General features: G+C 37.2%; 3 protein-coding genes across 3 annotated transcripts; 2 read left to right on the top strand and 1 right to left on the bottom strand.

The window, feature by feature from the left end:
- Positions 1-328: 328 nt before the first annotated feature.
- On the top strand, positions 329-1,048 carry LOC136265129 (insulin-like growth factor-binding protein-related protein 1). The gene is made up of 3 exons (XM_066059922.1): positions 329-628; positions 680-764; positions 827-1,048. The coding sequence occupies exons 1-3, from the start codon at positions 337-339 to the stop codon at positions 954-956; spliced, it is 507 nt and encodes a 168-aa protein (XP_065915994.1). The 5' UTR covers positions 329-336; the 3' UTR covers positions 957-1,048.
- A 5,057-nt stretch (positions 1,049-6,105) lies between these two features.
- Positions 6,106-16,749, top strand: LOC136264443 (neurotrypsin-like). The gene is made up of 4 exons (XM_066059177.1): positions 6,106-6,284; positions 9,322-9,517; positions 16,194-16,345; positions 16,394-16,749. Exons 1-4 carry the CDS (start codon positions 6,212-6,214, stop codon positions 16,657-16,659), a joined length of 687 nt encoding a protein of 228 aa, XP_065915249.1. The 5' UTR covers positions 6,106-6,211; the 3' UTR covers positions 16,660-16,749.
- Positions 16,750-17,287: 538 nt separating this feature from the next.
- On the bottom strand, positions 17,288-19,257 carry LOC136264779 (E3 SUMO-protein ligase ZBED1-like). Its single transcript, XM_066059548.1, has 4 exons — positions 18,963-19,257; positions 18,793-18,865; positions 18,271-18,603; positions 17,288-18,197 (listed from the first exon to the last, which is right to left on the bottom strand). Exons 1-4 carry the CDS (start codon positions 19,255-19,257, stop codon positions 17,288-17,290), a joined length of 1,611 nt encoding a protein of 536 aa, XP_065915620.1.
- Between the last annotated feature and the right edge of the window lie 1,868 nt (positions 19,258-21,125).

Raw genomic sequence — 21,125 nt, 5'->3', positions numbered from 1 at the left:
GTAAACATTTCGTGGGCTGGAAAACTACTTGTAGTGACGCCGGATCAGCCGGATTGAGGAAAAAGATAAGTGTGGTTCAATTGCTGTTGAATCCGTGGCAAGGACAATAAAATTTACTCACAAGGAACCTTACGGAAACACTCACGGTACGGCTTACTTTTTCAAGAATTCTGCAATCGACTGTATCACTGATATAAAATGACTACTGGCGGGTTTAGCGGGAAGGCGTGGTCACCTTACGTAACCTAAAAAATCACGTGAATTGTACGCAAAACTAGCTATATAAACTTGAATTTTGGTGCATGGTGCTGTTAGACTTACCAGTAAACTGACGCGATGAAAGTGTTCGTCTATCTACTGCTGTTAGCTGTGGTTGTGACTATCTGCAGAGGACTGGATTGCCCACGCTGTAGGCACAGAAAGTGCCCACCCAAGTCTGTGGTGAAGCAATCTTGCCAAGGAGGTGTGGTGAAGGATCACTGCGGCTGCTGTTTTGAGTGCGCTAAACAGCTCAACGAGACTTGTGGAGGGTACTTGGGTAGGCTGGGGAAATGCGACATTGGGCTACTATGCCATAGCTACTTTCCGTCAGATATCCCCTTGATACCCGGGGTCTGTGCCAAACTAGGTAAGCTAGCTGGGGCTGACCACAGATATGGGATTTTACCTAGTACCTTAGCTGGATGTCTACTGATCAATGACGGAGATAACAAATGGATTGCAGTTGGACACACAATCTCCAGGAGGAGATCATGCAAGACTTGGTATACTGAGACATTGTACTCGGGATTGAACGATGTATTAGTTGAGATGTTTACCATTGTAGTGTGTGCCAAAGTGATGGGACGTTTGATTGTACCAAACAGGAGAACTGTGATTCCGGCACAGCAGAGGAAGATGATGATTTTGGTGATATCAAACGCAGCACAGAACTGAAACAATTAAGCCACCACTGATGAAGTAGCAAAACTGATGACTACTGATACAATCACCAAAACATTAACAGTATAGCTATTGCTATATAGCTTCACTATTACTATGATATAATTGTCAATAGCAATGAATTGATTTGATTTTAACCCCTCATGCATGGTAATCGGCATAGCCATTCAACAAATCCTTAATGGAGCATTACACATGCACATACATGCAGAGTTAAAATTAAAGTACAATGACAAACAGACAAGGTGACACATACAAAAACAAACACATTAAACAATTAAAAATACAATATCTAATCACTATATACAATAACAGGCCAAAAACAGCAGTTGGAAAGTTTAAAAGCCGAGAAAATAGATGTCATTGGACCTATTTTTAAATGCATATTGCAATGTTAATATGTACTTTGAAGCAAATTTGCTTCTTCAGTGTGCAAGTCCACTTTGCCATTGATCCTCAGACTTAGCTAATGTGTTAATATTGCATGTGTTAATAAATATTCAATCTATTTACATTAACATGTTCGTTTGTGAACCCTATATCAATACTTATATTTTAGCCACCATGCAAGAGTTCACAATGAATGTAGTGAGGGAGAACTAGTGTCTAGCTATATCTAGGACATTTTCAGGCAAAATCACTGCATAACTTATAGGGTATCCACCACAAAGATTTTATCCTATTTAGCACCTATCAACAGCATTAGTACCTATCAACAGTTCTTGTCAGTAAAAGTGTTAATTTATTCAAATATCAATGTTTATTTAATGTTTTGCAGTGATTTTGTACAGGTTGCATTGGCAGTTAGACACTCTCCCTCACTATTTTTTATTATGAACTCTTGTAGACACAGTATAATAAGTTGTTGTGTACTATACTGTGTACTTGACTTTATTGTGATCGCATGCATAGCTGCACGAGTATGCAAATATATCAGAAGCCACACTATATTGCTTACCACAGTATATGCTACATGATAGCTACACTGCTTATAGTTGTATATAACAAAGTGCTTTCAACTGACAATACATACACTGGTGCTTGTTGACTCTGATGATATCACTGTAAATTGATGGTATGACTCCTGCGGTCGCTTAGTGTGATGCTCATACTTGTGAAGTATGATGATCACACTAAGCGACCGTAGGAGTCATACTATCAGTAGAACTTCACACTTCTGAATTTACAGTGATTAGCTGAGTACTTAACAGCTATACTGTTCGTGCTGTGTTTAGTACTGTGATAATAGCCAAACACTTAACAGCTACTGCCGGGGGGGCTAAAGCCCCCCCTAGATCAATATCCTGAGGATTATAATGAAATTTTGTCTTAGCATAATTATATGATCACTAATAAACTCACAAAACCACTATATAAACCAAGGTATTTAATTATCAGTGGATTTATGCTAAGTTTATGCAACAAGGACCTGGTTCAGCATTGTAGTTGTACAAAATCGAGATACTCTGATAGAGCAGTCACCTAACTACTCTAATAGAACATTCACTGGAAGAATATAGTTGGTTCTGTTATGGAATTTTTCCAAATCTGCCTGCACCTATACATACAATGAAGTGCATTGGTCTGTTTAAAAAGCTTGATTCATCTACTTGTGTAGTTAATATATATGGCAATACTTAATTCAGGTACACAATTATTTCTATTGAAAATGCTCTCAGATTCAATCTCATATCATTCAAATTTTAAAATTTTCCACTTTCAACATTATTATTCTAACATGCACCTATTGTTGTGTGATTGTGAGAGGGTACATCATGCATATGTGCTTGGTTGTCTGTACCTACCCAAACTTTTCCATTAACAAAATGCTTCAGAGAACCATACCTATATAATCTAAAGGCAGTATGTAAAATATCTACAGGCAGAAATATGAATTTTATGTGGAAATGTCTCCAAATTGCAGTATTTTAGCATATATTTTCCTGGGGGGGGGGGGGGGGGGGCATGTCCCAGACCCCCCCTTAGTTCCAGCATGCTTCACCCTACCCAAGAGATTAGTACCTTGGGTTAGCCCCCCCCTTTTATAAATCTTATATCCGCCCCTGCTGTCCATGATGACTGACTTGATACACATGTTTAGTACTGTGTAATTATATCAAGCACCCCTCTTGTTGCTATGTTAGCTTCCATAAATAGATTTATAAAAAGTAAACAAACTAGTGTAACAATAATTTAAATATGGGAAATAGAGATTGCTGAAAAACAAAAGAAATAGGAGTGAAACAAGCTAGCATGCTAACACACAGATCTTTATCAGACTCGGTGGGTGTGTCTCATGAATCAGGAGCAGATATGAAGTATACTGAGAATGCTTCTATATATATATATGTTTATTTCAGTCAAAATGAAGATCTGCAGTGTGTGTGTTTAACATGCTGGCTTATTTCTTTTGTTTTTTCAGTGATCTCTATTTTCCATTCTAATTTTTACAGTAGCTAGTACTGTGTGGTAACCATATTTGGACTCATGCACAACAAACTTGTTTACAGTATGCAATGGCGGAACCAGGATCCCCCCCCTCCCTTTATGGAAGAGCAGTAGCTACTTCTTTTGATATAAATACTATACACTTCAGTTGTCAAACCAAAATCAATTTATATAACCCATGAAAACTGCATATTACCTCCATTTATTGCAAACTCACAGCTATAAAACCATAGTTAAAATGGCTGTCAAACTGTCACCCAGCACATTGTATGTACTAAGCACCTCTAAAAATAATTATCGTAAAAACACCTCACAACCATCTACAGAGGCCATAATGACAAAAATCAACCTAATGAAAGGAGTGATTATGGCTACTTAAAAAAATACAAGAGAATCTGCTCTTCCCAACAACCTACAACTTAGCTCCTGGATCCACCCTTGGTATGCATTTGTTACACTCTTATTAGCATCTAGTGTTTGGTTTGTGTATATTGGTGCAGCTTAATAAGTATATAACTTGTTTTTGTAAACATACATGCATTCACACCTCTGTATACACAAGTATAGATATTGATAGTTTCTTGTTGTACGTAGTATAAATATGTCATATATATGTGCTATTTGTATTGACACTCCCTGAGAAGCTGCATGCTGTGTATTAGAATGTCTATAGCTCAACAGTGGCCATGGACACAGTATACCATTTGGTTTCTTTTTCATACTTCAAGCAATGCTTTTGGTGAGATACTAACAGTGTTATGTCGATTGATTGTCGATTGATTGTTGATTGTTTTACCTCCTTGTAATTGGCTACAGCTGTTCTTCCTTTCTGGAGAGGGAAAAGGCACACATATACAGCAAAAACAAGCATAAAATACAAAACTAAGTACAAAAAAATAAATACAAGTACAACCAAACAGCTAACTAATTTTACCCAATAAATGTAAGAAATAATCATTGCAATAATCATTGCATTATGTTACCTTGAAGTTCCAGAGGCATAATTTGAAATTTTAAATACGTAGGTGACGCAGACCTTGCAATACTTATGTTGGACCATGAAATGACACATGCACTTTAGTGTGTGAAGCACACTCAGTACGCGTAGCTAGGGGAGTCTGGGGGCATGCCCCCCAGGAGATTTTTGAAAATTAGTTGTCACAAGTTTGAATCTGGAGGTAATTACAAAGAATGCACATATCACATAATTATACAAATAAATGACTGTATTTCAGGCCTTGACTACAGACTATTTTCAAGTTATCATATAATGAATTAATATCCAGATCATTGTACTCTCCCCATGCATTAATGTAGATTAATGTAGAATAGCCATTTGGAACTTCCCTTTTGTTGCAGTTCAACATTAACAATGTGGTCCTAGTTAACATTAACACACAAACAATATCAACTATATAACAGCTGGTTCAACATGTGCCAACTGTTGTTGCAGGAAGCAGTGATCTGCTATGAATGGCATGGGAAGCTCCAGGAATTTTGATAACTGGTTTCCAGTCCAGAAGTGTGTGATGGCATTGCCTATGCATAAATTATGCACAAAAAGACATATCAGTGCAATCACATTATAACATACAAAACCTGGGGAAATTTTTGTTACATTATCTAACAGAGCAATTTCAGCAGTTTAAAATCTATTTTACTTACTTGACTGTTGTATTAGGCCACTCCAAGAAAATTCATTGTTTCCCATTTCCCACCTGCATGCAGATTCTCTTCCTGCATGGTCATTCATTATTGCTATCAATATTCATTATTTATCCTGTGACTGCATAGGCAGCATATCAGTAACTAGTTTAGTATTCACAAAGCCCATTTAGCTAGCTTTTCACTGTTAAGGTTCTTAGTTTAAATATTTCTACTGTATTCTTACCTGTAAGTTAGTTATGAGTTTCAAAAATTAAACATCTATAATGAATATTGGACAATGAACCGCCTGCCTGCATGTATTTTTAAGGTCAATGAAATGGGAAACAAGGAATTATATTGGAGTGGTGACTGCTCTGTTAAGGCGACTGTGCGTGCTCTGTCAATCTTGCTTGACCACTTTCTGAAAACCTCAGAAACTGCCCCTGGATGGAATCTTACTAATGTATATAGGTGACCAGGCCTGCAAAAACAGGGCATGTGGGCACAAGCTACATCCTGCCACACTATCAGTCATATCTCAGTATTGAAATAGAGTATTTGCATTCTGTAACTTGTATCATATAGCCAATTAAATATGTAATAAGGACTGAAAATATCATGGCAATAGCGCGGTTGCTATAAAACATTATGAGCCATGAACGTTTGAAAAAGCAGGCAATTTTTTTGTGCCCACATACCTATTCTCGCAGACCCGGTCACATAGTAAGTGCATATTAACTTTGTTAAGACCACTTACTGTTAATTTTATGTCTCAGATCCCCCGCCCACATTGCTATCTCTAACTGCCTAATTTGGTCATTATTATGACATTATCACCATTATTTCGTCATCTCAGTGTTCAATGATAGTAGCTGGAAGTACGCGAGGGCAAATATTTCGAGGTTGAGCAATGTTGCTAAAAATAAAAATTCAGTCGCGGATTTGCAAACACTCCCAAAAATAATGTATTAGACTATAATTATGGAGGTCAAAATATTTCATTTCCCCCTCGAAATATTTTGGCTACACGGTACGCGAGACTATACGTAATGTACATAGCTACCACTCTAATTTCCGTATAAGGCAGGGTAAGGCTGTGGGAAATACCCTCTTTGTCAGTTTGACTGATGCCGATGAAAACACATCCACATGTTGAAAACGATTCTTCGGAGTGATGAAGTCAGTGCAATTTATTGCTGTTGTTTTGATGACGTTCTTATCACCCGCTGTCACAAGCGAGGTCACAAGTAAGTATTAGTCTCATGCCCGGCCAGCCGGACCGCTTTTTTCTTTTTCCTTTTTTTCCGCCCCCACACAAAAAGAAAAAAAGCGGTCTGGGCACGAGACTAAGTAAGTATTGGTCGGTATTGGTAGCCGCTACGTACAGTATCGAAGGACTAGTGATGCATGTCTGGTCAGGTTCAAAACTTTAGGCCACTCCAATTCATACCTTAGTTTCTGGTCACTCCCAAGCCTACAAATGGATGCGGGCGGGCGAATGATCAGGACTTCAGGACTATAGACTCTACTGTGACAATATACTGTATGGTATTATTATTTGCTCAATCTAGCAAATTCATGTTGATTTTGTTTTTAGTCAAACTTAACCAACAACATAAGTAGTTGTGCTTCGGCAAAAAATGCACTAGGAAAGTTGTTGATGGATCATGGCTAGCTATACACTGATGTATAGCATTTAAGTATATTTATTTATTTATTTAGAATATACTATAGGAAATGTTTTGCTCATGTAGCTAGCTACTTATGCTTTCCAAGTGAAATAAATGTCTCATTAGCTATGTCAGGAAAGTATTACTATGACCAGTGTTGGGCAAGTTACTTTTTACAAGTAACTAGTTACATATTACATATTACTTGCAGCTGAACTATTTAGTTACAGTTACATATTACCCATAAAATAAAGTAACTGTCATAATATTACATATTATATTACTTTGTGTCCACAGCCTTAAGCTGTCACGTGTGAAACTACCACCTTATCACGTGACATGATTATGAGTAAGAAGCTGGTGAATAAACCTCATTCATGCAGTAGGCTTCATTACTTCGTTGTGGCTAGGCGTTACTCAGTGGATCACTAACGAGATTAGTAACTTCGTTACTTGTAGTAATAATATTAGATTCGTTACAGTAACTATATTACTTTGGTAACGCGTTGCATTTATAAGTAAAGTACCTTGAGTTATATTACCTGTTTTTATAGCGTATTTCGTTATATTACTTTGTTACCACAAAAGTAATAATATTACGTAACGCGTTACATAAGTAGCGCGTTACTCCCAACACTGACTATGACTTATAGCTAAGTTGTTCAAATGATCATGATCCAAAATGAAATTTAACTTCTATTTTCACATCAGAAATTCTTCATTCAAATGTGAAGTTTTAGCCCACTAGCTATGTGTTTCCAGCCTTCTATTCAGTAACCTTGAGAAAAGTAACTGTCAAAGTTTTGAGTCATTGAGTGCTCCAGACTAGTGTTTTTTAGTGATCATCTGGGAATGTTTAAACTATAAGGGTTTCTACTTGCCAATCTAATTTTAGTTATGGAAAAGTTTAAGTTTAAGCTCACCGAATGTTGCCGGCTTTCCATACCCCTGTAGTGTTCAGTGATAAGGAATTTGAAGTTACTAGACTAATCATTAGAGGACTACATTTGAATTATAAAGTTAAAGCTATGGTCCATCTGCATGGACTAGTAGTTAATGCTACTGAAATTACTTTGGTTACAGAAGCATTAGTAACAGTTATAATCTGAACAGCTATATAATCAAGGACAAAACTAGAAACATTTTATTAGTGTGGCATATATACCTAATATTAGAGTTAAGAGTAGTGTGACTGTTCTATTGGAATCCCTGACTGCTCTATTAGAGTATATCGATCTTTTGCAGTAAAAAAATAAGTGTCTTGCTGGGTCACGTGCACTTAAGCACCTGTAATATTAATAATAGTCCTCATAAACTAGGGTTTCAGGTTTACCATGCGGGCGGGTGACCAGAAACTAAGGTTTGACTTGGTGTGGCCTTAATGCTCAGTTCCGACACAGCGGCAGCCGTGACACATAGCTAAAAAGTGCTGTTTGCCTGAGTTGGCCAGGTAAGGACTTGAGTTTGTTATGCACCTATGAATGGACTTTTGAAAAGTCTCAACTGAATTCTCCACCTTTTTGGCTAAGCTGGGGCAGAGCCTGGGGCCACCCTATAGTAGTAAGAAGATGTCGTATTATATCCACCTAGAAAATTGTTACAAGAAAGAACTTCCTGATGAAATCATCAAGCTTTTAATGAACTCACTGGTATCATCTCATTTGATTATGCTTTGCGTAGCTGTGTGGGGCCCCTCCTTGCTTCAATGCCATGTGACAGCGGTTACAAAATTGTGCTGTTCATTTAATCTAGCTATCGTCTACACAAATACGACCATATTACGGAATATTACAATCGTTTACATTGGTTGAAGTTTCCTCACCTTATCAACTTTAGCTCTGTTTGTACTATGTTTCATCAGTACCACTCCACAAGAGGGATTCCACTTCTCCCTCCAATTCAGTTTGGTAACATGACTAATTACAACACTAGGACTGCTCCTTATTTTGCCAACACGATCAGGTGTAATTTAACATTTACACAAAGATCTTTTCGATACAAAGCCACTCATTTGTGGAATTCCATGCCATCTGATATTAAAGAACTTCATTCATTTAGAAATTTTATGGCTGTATGAAAAGCCATTTTTTGTCAACTATGTAATTCTGTGTTATTTGTGTACTTGTCTGTGTGGGTGGTGTAATGTATGCTATCGTCTTGCTTTGTGTTTATCTTGTATATTCTTGTATGCTTAGTTTGTTGTTGTTTTTGTATTTTTGTATCACTCCAACAAGGAGGAACGGCACTGTGCCGATTGTTGTGAGTATACAATAATAAATCAATCAATCAAATCTCCATGTACGTAGCATGGCTACAATACACTTTAAGGAAATAATTACTTTGGGCTTTTTGCATGTAGCTAAGTTAAGCAAACATCGGGATTTAAATCTGTGGTCAAATGCTCCACCGCTAGCTAGCTATTCAAGGGCAGAATTTCAGGTCACAATCAAAATCCCCTACCCTAATCCTCTAAATCCATTGTGGCAATATTGATAGCTAGCTACCTAGCTACACTGACGTGTAGTGACTAATGTAAATTGTGACTGATGTCAGGAAAAAATATAGCCATAAAAACTTTTGTATTCACATCATTGTTCACATGATCTATCATTAGATTGCTCTAAAACTGCAGAATATGGTGCCCTGTGTATTGATGGTGGCCCTGGTGCAAAATCTGGCAGACTGTTGTTTCAGAATAAGGATGGCACGTGGGGAACTGTGTGCGATTATACCGGACATACTCTTAATGATACAGCACTTGTAGCATGTAGACAGCTGGGATTCGACAGAGGTTATATTCTAAGTGAAAAGTACGTTTTTCTGTGTAGTATATAACAGGTGCACTACTCATAAGTCCTATACTAAAGAAGGGTGTTCTATGAGCCTCTAGATATTTACAGTTGTTAAATGGATGATGAAATGTAAATTGCCATGTTTAATACAACCATCAAACATGTTTTGTACACATTATAGCTACCATGTGTCATTATAGTGCAATGGAGGAGAAGCAGCATGTCATAAACATGCAGTTTTGCAAGCATATATGAACTTCTTCAGTTAAGCCTCAAACGTTGTGTCCTAACCATTGTCGTAACAGGTCAATACACCTGCTGGCCTGCATTAGTGATGCACTGATACCGATGCTAGTATCGGTATCGCCCTATTTTGGTGGTATCGAACTGGTATCAGTAAAGCTCCGATACTAATCGATACTTTGTATGATGTCACCTATATATTGCTTTTCAAGATGGCGACATACTTAGCATGTCAAACGGAGTTGAGCGAAAGCTGATATAAGCGGCCATGAATTCTTTTAAAGAAGCCAGCCATTAACATCAGTAAGCCACGAAATAAGATTCGTTGAAGCCATATAAACAATTGTTGTCCTTGTGTTTCAGGGCCGTAGCCAGACTTTTATCTGGGTAGGTTCTCTTAGAAGAAAAGTGGACCTTTTTTGAGGCCCTTTTTATATGGATTACATTATAGTGTGTGAAAACTAGGGGGGTCTGGACGCATGCCCCCCCCCCCCAGGAAATTTTTTGAAAATGGACACTAAAAGGTTGAATTTAGTGGCATTTTAGTCAATAAAAATAACAATTTTTAGGTAAGCTCAAAACCAGCTATTTGGATGTCATCTGGGAAATATCTCTACTGCTACTGTAATTATACCATCTGTGATTATATCATCTGTGTCTATAATATCTAATCCAAAACAGCCAAGCTGTAAAAAAAGTGTGCGGCCCTCAAAAAGGCTATGGTGAAAAAAAGATGTGAAATCCAAGGTGGCGGCCAAGAAATGGCTGTGATGGTAGGTTAATGGTAAAAATTTTAATAATGACAATTCAGGTGAATTTTGTGCCGCTTGGTTTTTTTGAGGGCCGCACACTTTTTTTTACAACTTGGCTATTTTGGATTAGATTTCATTTCTTTTTGTATTTGTATACCCCAAAGCCGGCCTATGGCCAGCTTTAGGGCTTTTTAACCTATCTTTTTTTTTTTTTTACCACAGGAAGAAGAAAAGATGAAGTAGATGTACTTTAAATATTTTATCAGTAAATGTACAAATTATATATATAATACATATATTGATTACAGAAATCTCCATGGTGGTTTCTTTGTAACTGAACACTCTACAAGGTGACTTCTTCTAGATGCTCTCTCTACAGGGTGAATTGTTTGTAGCTGAATGATCTACAAGGTAACTTCTTCTAGCTGATCTCTCTACAGGGTGATTTGTTTGTAGCTGAATTCTGTACAGGCAATTTGTTTGCAGCTGAGCTCTTTACAGAATGGTTTCTTTGTAGCTGAACTCTCTACAAGGTAACTTCTTCTAACTGATCTTTCTACAGTGCAATTTGTTTGTGGTAGAATTTTATACAGGGTGATTTCTTTGCAGCTGAACTCTCTACATGGTGGTTTCTTTGTAGCTGAACTCTCTACAAGGTAACTTCTTCTAGCTGATCTCTCTACAGGGTGGTTTGTTTGTAGCTGCATTCTGTGCAGGTGATTTGTTTGCAGCTGAGCTCTTTAAATAATGGTTTCTTTGTAGCTGAACTCTCTACTAGGTAACTTCTTCTTGCTGATGTCTTTACAGGGTCACTAGTTTGTAGCTAAATTCTCTACACGGTGGTTTCTTTGTAACTGAATTCTCTACAAGGTAACTTTTTCTAGCTGATCTTTCTACAGGGTGATTTGTAATTCTGTACAGGTGATTTGTTTGTAGCTGAGCTCTTTAAAGAATGGTTTCTTTGTAGCTGTACTCTCTACAAGGTAACTTCTTCTAGCTGATGTCTCTACAAGGTCACTAGTTTGTAGCTGAGCTCTCTACATGGTGGTTTCTTTGTAACTGAACTCTCTACAAGGTGACCTCTTCTAGCTGATCTTTCTACAGGGTGATTTGTTTGAAGCTGAACTCTCTACAAGGTAACTTCTTCTAGCTGATCTCTCTACAGGGCGATTTGTTTGTAGCTGAACTCTCCACATGGTGGTTTCTTTGTAGCTGAACTCTACAAGGTGATTTCTTCTAGCTGAACTATCTCTTTCCATAGTTGCATGAACTCCCTACAAGGTAACTTCTTCTAGCTCATCTCTCTACAGGGTGACTTGTGTGTAGCTGATCTCTATACAGGTTTCTTGTTTCTAGCTGATCTCTTGAATTCTCTTCAGGATGACTGCTCTATTAGGATGACTGCTCTATTAGAGTATCTCGATCTCGCACTTGCTGCACTAAGTTGGATTTCATGTTATAACTCCGTGGCTTTAAGTCTGATTCTTCTACACCATTGATGAGCCTTTCTAAGATGATTACTCCATCTGTACAACGATTTTCAAAGCATTACCCCAAGCGGTTTATCTGGTGGGCGTTGCAAGCAGTGGTTTTTTTTTTATTAGCTAATCTCGATTGCGTAATTGTTACACACTGTTGGTTTTTTCGTTGTATCTTCCTGTTTTTTAGCTCGATTTCTTTCAAACCACAAAAGGTTTGAGGTTCAATAGTTAACCTATTCACCCAGCGATTTTCAGCTTCTTCCCATACGCGGTTTACCCTGTAGGCGTGACAACATATTGGTGTTATTTTTCTTGAATAATCGCTCATAACGCATTGCCTGTTTATCGTGTTCCAGCCAATGTTGGTACCGCGATGCGCCTTTATACCCCCCTTCTGTGTGCCAAATTTCAAGGTAATCGGATGTGGCATTCACATTTTATAGCAGTTTTTGTAAGTGTGCGACAAGAGGAAGAAAAATAAGAAGAAAAATAATAAGAAAAAAACCCCGAAGAAACTGAGCCAATTTTTGAAGTCGCATATCTCGGGAACGCGTGAAGCGATTTCGCTCAAATTTGGAATGTGGAGTGCTGAAGTAGGAGGGAGTGTCCACAGCAATAATCGTCTTGTTTCATCAAGGAAGCACAGAGCTACGGAGGTGCAAAAATTGCGTTTTCTTTCTTCCTGTCAATATACTCACGGGTGTTACGCGCCGGCTTCTTGGGCCGCACGACACACTACCGTGTGTCTTGATATTGAAATGTCACAGTGAATAAGAATGGGAAAGATTGAGCACTCTGTTGGATCGTGCATTGAAGCATGGATGCTATTTATGGGCTCTGCATGGGAGGGGCTTGCCCACCGAAAATTTTATATTATGAAAGTTCTACTTTAGACAAAAAATATGGTTTTGTAAATGAATTAAGTAGGTACATACTGATTTTAAAAGAAAATGTAATTGTGACTGTTCTATTAGAGTGATTGTTCTATTAGGGTGATTGACTGCTATATTAGAGTATCTCGATCTTGCATTGCACTACAAGCACTGAATGAGTTAGCTACTCGGAGCACTTAATTTAGCTTCTTATTAGTGGTGTTTATTAAACTGGAGCTAATGGACTTATGCTACTGAAAATTTGGACTTGTATACTAAAATTGTGGACTTGTATACTAAAATTGTGGACCTTTTTACTGAAATTGTGGACCTTTTTCCCAAGAGGGCGGTTCTTCCGAACCCCCCCTGGCTATGGGCCTGCTGTTTGATGACCACAAAACCAGCAAACTACAGTTTATGAAATTAGCTAATGTGTTTAGTAAACTAGTCTATCAACTACTATTGGAATTACTAGCTGTATTTATGAATAATGCCTCAGTGTGGCAAAGTATCGGTATTGGATTGGTATCGGCCATTTCCATCTAAAATGTATTTGGTATTGGATCGGTAGTGAAAATGTGGTATCGGTGCATCACTAGCCTGCATGGATGGCCCTATAGTAAACCAGATGGAAGGTATGGGTATGCATCCTATGCACGAGCCCACATTTTGGGAATGACAATGACTAATCTGGCCATATAGAAACAGTTATCCCTGCACCAAAGTAAGATGGTCTACAAAAACAAAAAGTAAGTGGTGACCTGATTAATGGCCCAACCCGGTTTCAACCCTGAACATTTCCATTGTGACTGGATATGCAAAAAGGGATTTTTCACACACATTAAATTTTCTGACTTCGATGATTCATATAACATAAGATTGTAATGAGCTATTCACCTGAAATTTGCTTAATAGTGAGCAGCAATATCCCTTAAGGTTACGGGATAGTGAGCGACTGTCAAACAAAAATTTTATTACGTAATTAAGGCGGGCTTGGTGTTGTTGTGTTTTGTATCAGCTGGTAACAGGCTTAAATTGTTGGGAGAATAATAGCGTGCTGACTGGACAGTTACAAGGTACAAGAAAACACACGTAACAGTACAAGATAACATAGATACAACACACTTAGCAACTGGCGCACCTGTAAGCGCATGCGTAGTTTTGCTGACTAATGGCGATATTTTCCTGAACCAAAAATCAGGGCTGTCAAACTAGTTGTTAACATTTTGTATAAACAGACTACTAGTCTGGCTTCTTGTCTAGGTCCTGACGGAGCCATTTGTTAGAAATAATGTTTCTAGTGCTTGTGATATCAATTTAAAAATTAATTTTGTGACCACAGTGTCTTGCTTTAGGCCATATTGTAGTCATATTTCAGCAACTATACACATTATTCACAAATCCTCTTGTCAGTCCCTCACAAGTGATGTTCTTCAAACCTTAGAATTGTTAGTAAGTTCTCATGGTTCTTCATTGGTCTGATTTTTGGTTCACAGTTTTCACTGTTTGGCATGGGGACAACTCATGTTTCCATAACAACATTTGAATTCCATGTCGATTTATGAGAAGTTAAGAATGCATAAATATTTGATAACAGTGCATTAAGAAAAATCAAACCCCTAATCATGAAAAATGATCGATAGTGTACATGTGGGGTTTACAGTATCCCGTAACCTTAATGGATAGAAATAATTTCAGATTTGTATATTGGTTTGAATTTGAAACGAAGCTATAGTATTTCATGTAATTGGATGTGTGTGTGGAAGACCCCTTTGGCACATCCAGCCACATATACACAAGCTCATGCAAACATTTATATGCAAACACATCTCATGTTGCTACAAACAAGCAGGTGTTATCAACTAAACAAGTAGCCACAAAACACATTTAAGTTGACCACTTTTAAAGGGAGCATTTACCATTGTAGCTTTGCTACATTGCGATCTTACATCGAGAGTTCATTAACCATTTATAATAGTTACATTGGCAATTTAAAATTAAATCTTGAGGTTATAAAGTTGCAGTATAGATTGTCATTGTTAATTTTAGCTTTTAATTATTTCAGTTAAGGCCTTTAAATTGCCTATAGCTCCTGTATGCCGGTTGGGTCTAGAATTACTACAGTTGCTGACACCTACAGTAGGAACTAATACTTTTATGTATGGATGATCCTCGTTACGGGTTTGATGGGTCTTGGTTACCAGGGGCATACGGAGGGGGGTTTCCAGGGGTTTCAGGAAACCCCTTTGGATTTTGCACAGTACTTAAAACATAGTCATAGTCTCGCGCGGCCAGACCACTTTTTTTTCTTTTTCATTTGGTCAGGAAAAAATATATAAATGAAAAAGACAAAAAAGAGGTCTGGCCACGTGAGACTACTTGAAACATTAAGAAATTAAAACTTTAAATTTCTGGAATCTGTCAAACAGGACACATTTTATACTTTTATCTTGATTATAGTTTCTCACAAGATAGCAACACTTATAACATTGTTCTGAATTATGATTTTGGTGAAAAGATCAAGATACTCTAATAAAGCAGTCAGGCAATATAAACTACTCTAATATAACAGTCACTTATCTGTAGTGGAACCCCTTTTCAAAATTCCTGTGTACGCCCCTGGTTACGGGCTCAGAATCAGCCTTGCTTCACAAAATATAGCCTTCATACAAATCTTCAGTCATTGGGGACTTAGTTGCTGCTTAAAATATTCTCATACCTTGTCACAATCTTTAGTAATAGCGCCACAAAAATGATCAGTGCCACTCCTGAGCAACCATAGCGAAGAAGTTCCGGCTGCAAACCACCGTGATTTGATAACACTCACTTAATCTAATAGTAAATAGGAAACTGTCAAGGTAAATTCAAGAAGAAATAAAGTATAGTTGGTGAGATATCGCCACTCAAAGTCCCTACTCCCGTAACAAGGATTGTCTGTAGTGACGTCACTGTTGCAAATCCCTACTTTTACTATATTATCTATGGCCTGATGCAGTCAACCACTGTTAAAAAGCTATCTAAAATGGCAGGAGACTTAGTTGTTGGCTACTTGCACAGTGGATACTCTGGAAGGTAAAGAATTGGTGTAAAACATGTGAAAATTTGGTAAACATAACTTCAACCATTGGCGAGCTACAACACACTAAATACTTAAAACCGGTGTTTCTCAATGCTTTTAAACAGGTGATAAGACCGGTTTTCCCAGACTGGGTCACATATACAGAAATCTTGTAAATTCATTATAATGTCAGTCACTACATGCACTAGTAAAATAATAGTGACAGTTCATGTAATGGTTTGTATAGTAGAGTGCATTGACTATGCTTGCGATGTTTCCCATTTGTAGGTTTCCTCAAACTTATACCTTGCCCATTATTATCTGGTACACATGGTGTCATGGATCCGAAGAGACGCTGCTAGACTGTACTCCTAAATTCTGTAGTGGTCCTGATTCACCATACTGTTCTAACCACTCACGTGATATTGGCGTTACCTGCTGTGAGTGACCACGTGCCGTGTAATGTTATCATCAGAGTGTATATGCAGTGCACGACGGTGATGATGACGGTGGTGAGGATGATGATGATGATGACAAATTAATGATAATTATTATTGGCTGTGCCTGTGGAGCACTTTGTGTAGTATTGTTGATCACCATACTCTGCTGCTGTACAGTTCGGAGTTGTCCATGTTATTGGTGCTGTCACACACGATATCAAAGAAATACCATTATTAACTTAGCAGATGGAGGTGATAGAGATAGGTTACTTGATAAACCTACTCCATCTAATATTTGTTGTAACTGTTTCTAGCCATTGACTTTTTGTAAGTACACAATAGTTTACAGTACACTATATATATGTACGTATATGTATGTGATTTTATACCATCAGATGCTGTTCAGCCAATATGTCTTCATCTCCGAGATGTGTTAAAATAAAAAATTACATGGCTTTTAATTTCACTCTACAGAGTCTTATGTACTTGTATTAATGACTCTGCAACACAAACATGCAGCACTAAACACTACCACATGTGATGTGGCTGTGCAGGGAAAGTTCTAGAAATTTTGGTGAATGGTGTAGTGTTGTAATAGTAATGTGTTCTAAATTTTGTTATTGTTGTTGTTATTGTAGAGCTTCACAAAATACTTTTAGTTTTAGTTATTAATTGTTAACAGTGAAGCCAGCGGGTACAATTTAGTTATTGTTAATATTTGTTATTGTTATTGTTACATTCAAAGGTAAATTACATATTCTATACATATACATGTATTAAATGTACTGATCATTAGCCTTAATCAGGACTTCTCTCTCTAAATTAGTGTTGGTTAAACGATTGCGTCTACCTATACAGCAGTACCCTGCTATAGAAAAGGTGCGTTCTATTGGAGCACTAGATGCAGGTACTACCATTAAGTCTACTGCTAAGCGAAAAAGATTAGGTAATGTAATTTCCAACTCTAACCAAAATGTAAGAGCATCTTTTTTTACTTGACGTTGGTATGTTGAACCGCAATTCATAAAATCTCTCAATTTCACTTTCAGCAGTAGTTGCAGCTATACCTTTGTCAACCTGGTGTGCTTCTCGTAATCTTTGGCTTATGATACTGGATAAGTGACGAAATTTCTTTAGAGGAGGTTGTTCATCACTATTTGCTACCACAGACACAGTTTCTGTGCTTCTTGACTCAAGGGTGGTGTCAGTAAATTCTGATATTTCAGTTTTCAATGCAACTATAAGATGTGCCTTTACCACTGTGGCCTGTTGATCATTCAAAATTAGCGTGTATTTTGGATCCAGAAATGTTGCAACTAAGTAATACACATCAAATCCAGCTGCACAGGGATTCACATATTTATCAAAACGGCTTTTCAGCTCATTGTTCAACCTTTTTGATATGGTAGCCATTCCAGGCTTTGTAGACATCTCTTCCAAGTGATACTGTAATTCTACTACAATAGGTACAACTGATGATATAGTGGTATATTCTTCCCCACTACACAGAGTTGTGTATTCTGCAAAGGGTTGCAGCAATTCTTGAATATTTTCTAGAACTCTCCATTCGCTGTTCTGCAAACCATCCCAGCTGTGCTCATCAAGAACTTGTATAACAGAAGCCTTGACTGTTAAAAATCGATTAATCAGTAGATATGTAGAGCTCCACCTAGTTGGGCAATCTCCTAGTAGTTTTAAGCCAGCATTTGCAATCAGTTTTTCAGTTGCTTTTGTTGATTTGTTAAATTTGCTTACTATATTCTTGGCTTTTTTAATGGTGTGTCTAAATACACTACACTCATCAAATTTACTGACAACCAGTTGTAATGAATGGGCAAAGCAACTAAGCCTCCTATATCCAACAAATGCTATTTCATGTTCAAATTCCAAATTCATTTTCATCGAACTCTCTTTCTTGTTCATACATGTCTTGTTGATGTGATTCTTCTATGGTTTTTTCCTGATCAGGTAAAGAATCATCTAAGCTGCCAGTGTCCAATACATCTACATTATCTGTATCACACAATTCAAAATCTTCCTCATCATCACCTTCATTTTGCATATTTTCTTTTTGTTGTAGCTGTAGAATTTTGAAAGCCTTCACCATGTTGCTCCCATTATCAGTTATTATGCTTCCAATCTTGTGATCAGGAATGTTCCAATCTTTGAAGATTTGCAAAACAATCTTTAATACTTTCTCTCCTGTATGAGGGCTTGGCATGCGTTTCACTGCTAAAGTGACATTGTGACGCTTGTGACTGGCAAAGAACAAAGAAATGAGCAGTGACACCAATAAAAGAAGCAGTCATTCCCTTCTTGCTCCATATGTCAGTACAAAAATTTACTTTTCTAGCTTGCAACATGTGGGACAAAATATTGCCTTTTAAATCTATAAGCACTTCGTCTATCTTCTTTGACATCATATACCTAGATGGAATAGAGTATACCTACTGTCTAATTCTGTGATTAGTGAAGAGAAAGTTGGATCCTCAACCAAGCTAATAGGGGCACTAGATGCTGCTAAAAATATAGATAACTTTTTTGTGATAGCCTTGCATTTAGGATCTTCATTGCAGCTTGGGCCTCTTAAGAAAAGTAGTGATTTGTGGTTGATTACTTTCCATTGAAAAATTACAGGCAGCATTAGCTCTAGTACATGACTTCTTTTCATTTTCTTTCTCTTTGTTTTGCTTTTTCTTCTTAATTACTTCATCATAGGCTTCTCTATGTGATGACTTCAAATGCAACTTTAGGTTTGTGCTAAATTTTCCTGAGAAGGTTTTCCCACACTTAGTCTTAGTTACTACATTTGTTATAACCTCACATTTGCTCTTTTTAGCACTTTCATCATAGCTGAAATAATCCCACACTGGACTTGTTTTAGGTCTTCCAGTTACTGCTAGATCACTCATTGCTATCATTCAAAGTCAACTAGTTTTAGAGCTTAATTTACAAGTGAAATAGCAAGTTATTTATGCCTTGGCTGACCCATCCCATAGTACATCTGCTTGTTGTGTTGTTTACACCTTCACAGAATGCATGGTAGCTAACTCCACCTGGTTAGTTAATTGCATGCTTTTCATAGATATATCCTATAATCATAAATACTACCAGGGGAAGTGACTTTAACCAGCTAATTGTCAAAGCAAATCCATAATGTTACAAAAACTCTGTGACCATCATTGTTATTGTTATTAATTGTTGCTGTCTATAAAAAATATTGTTAACAATAAATTTTATCCCTTACAAAAACTGGTTTTTGATATTGTTATTGTTAACAATTACAGCACTAGAATGGTGATACTGTACTGGTGGTGGTGACACAAAATAATATTATTATATGGTTTCATGAAAACATAGAACTCTATTTCTAGGGAATATTTGTGGTCTGTGAACACATTACCACTGGAGTGTATAAGGGACATTGGAAACAGTGGAAATTGAAAACTGAAACTGAAAACTGAAAAACTGAAACGGAAAAACTGAAACTGAAAAACTAAAATAGGTCAAAACTTCATATTAACAGGTACCTCTTAACAAAGACCACCTCTGTAATAAGACCACCTGTATAATAAGACCGCCTCTAATAAGACCACCTCATTATAGTAGTCATGTCAAGTAGGTCCAACAAAAAGGCCATTTGGTGTACTAATAATGTAATAAAGTATCAATCAATCAGACAGTACTTAAAAATTAAAACGACAGCTGCAGGGTTGTACATAAGGATATACTATCTTACCATACCAAGACCTAAAGTCCATGGTCATGTCACAATGAAAATGGGGTAATTGCATGCACAATTACTCTGCTGATACTGGATTTCTCATGAATTGTGCATGATTTAAGAGTTGCATAGTTAAATTAATGATCTTGGACTTTGTGTCTTGGTAATAGTTAAACACTCGTGATAGGTGTCTTCGAGGATTTAAAAACCTGTCAATAATTACCTGCGCCTCGGTAATTACTGATGTCACCTCAGGTTTTTAAATCTTCGAGGATGCTTATTACGTGTGCCTAACAATTATTAAGACATAAAGTCAAGAATCATTAATGTTGATTTTGTAACTATACAACTCCTAAATCATGCACAATAATATTCATGAGAAATCCATTATCAAATTCAATTATGCATGCAATAGCTCCATTTTCATTTGTGACATGACCATGAACTTTAGGTCTTGGCATGATAAGGTAGTATATCCTTTTGTACAACCCTGCAGCTGTCATTTCAACTTTTAAGTACTGTCTGATTGATTGATACTTTATTACATTATGAGTACACTTTAGCTATATTTTTGGACCTACTTGACATGAGGTGGTCTTATTTTAGAGGCGGTCTTATTATAGAGGTGGTATTGTTATAGAGGTGGTCTTTGTTAAGAGGTACCTGTTAATATGAAGTTTTGACCAATTTTAGTTTTTCAGTTTCAGTTTTTCCGTTTCAGTTTTCAATTCCCACTGTTTCCAATGTCCCGTACTGGAGAGACCTTCCTTGCACTGTCTGCATGTATATAGCTAACACTGGGTATCATTCAGTCTTGCATGCATATAGCCGCAGTTGAAGTGGTTTGTCACTATTGTGTAGCTAATTCATGTACATGACACGGTAGCTAGATTTTTAAGATAGTCTACGGATTATTAATTTTGTCAAAATTAATGTCGTTTTCTGGTCTGATAGCTACATCAAATTTTTGGTAACACCAGCAGCAGTCAAAAGCACCACACTTGGTAGCTAGCTACAGTGACTCCTTACGATGTACTAAGTTATTCCAGAAGTGCC

Source organism: Dysidea avara, chromosome 8 (genome assembly GCF_963678975.1).
Source record: "Dysidea avara chromosome 8, odDysAvar1.4, whole genome shotgun sequence".
Classification (NCBI taxonomy): Eukaryota; Metazoa; Porifera; class Demospongiae; order Dictyoceratida; family Dysideidae; genus Dysidea; species Dysidea avara.
The sequence above is the reverse complement of the archived record's forward strand: the minus strand, read 5'-3'. Positions and strand labels throughout refer to the sequence as shown.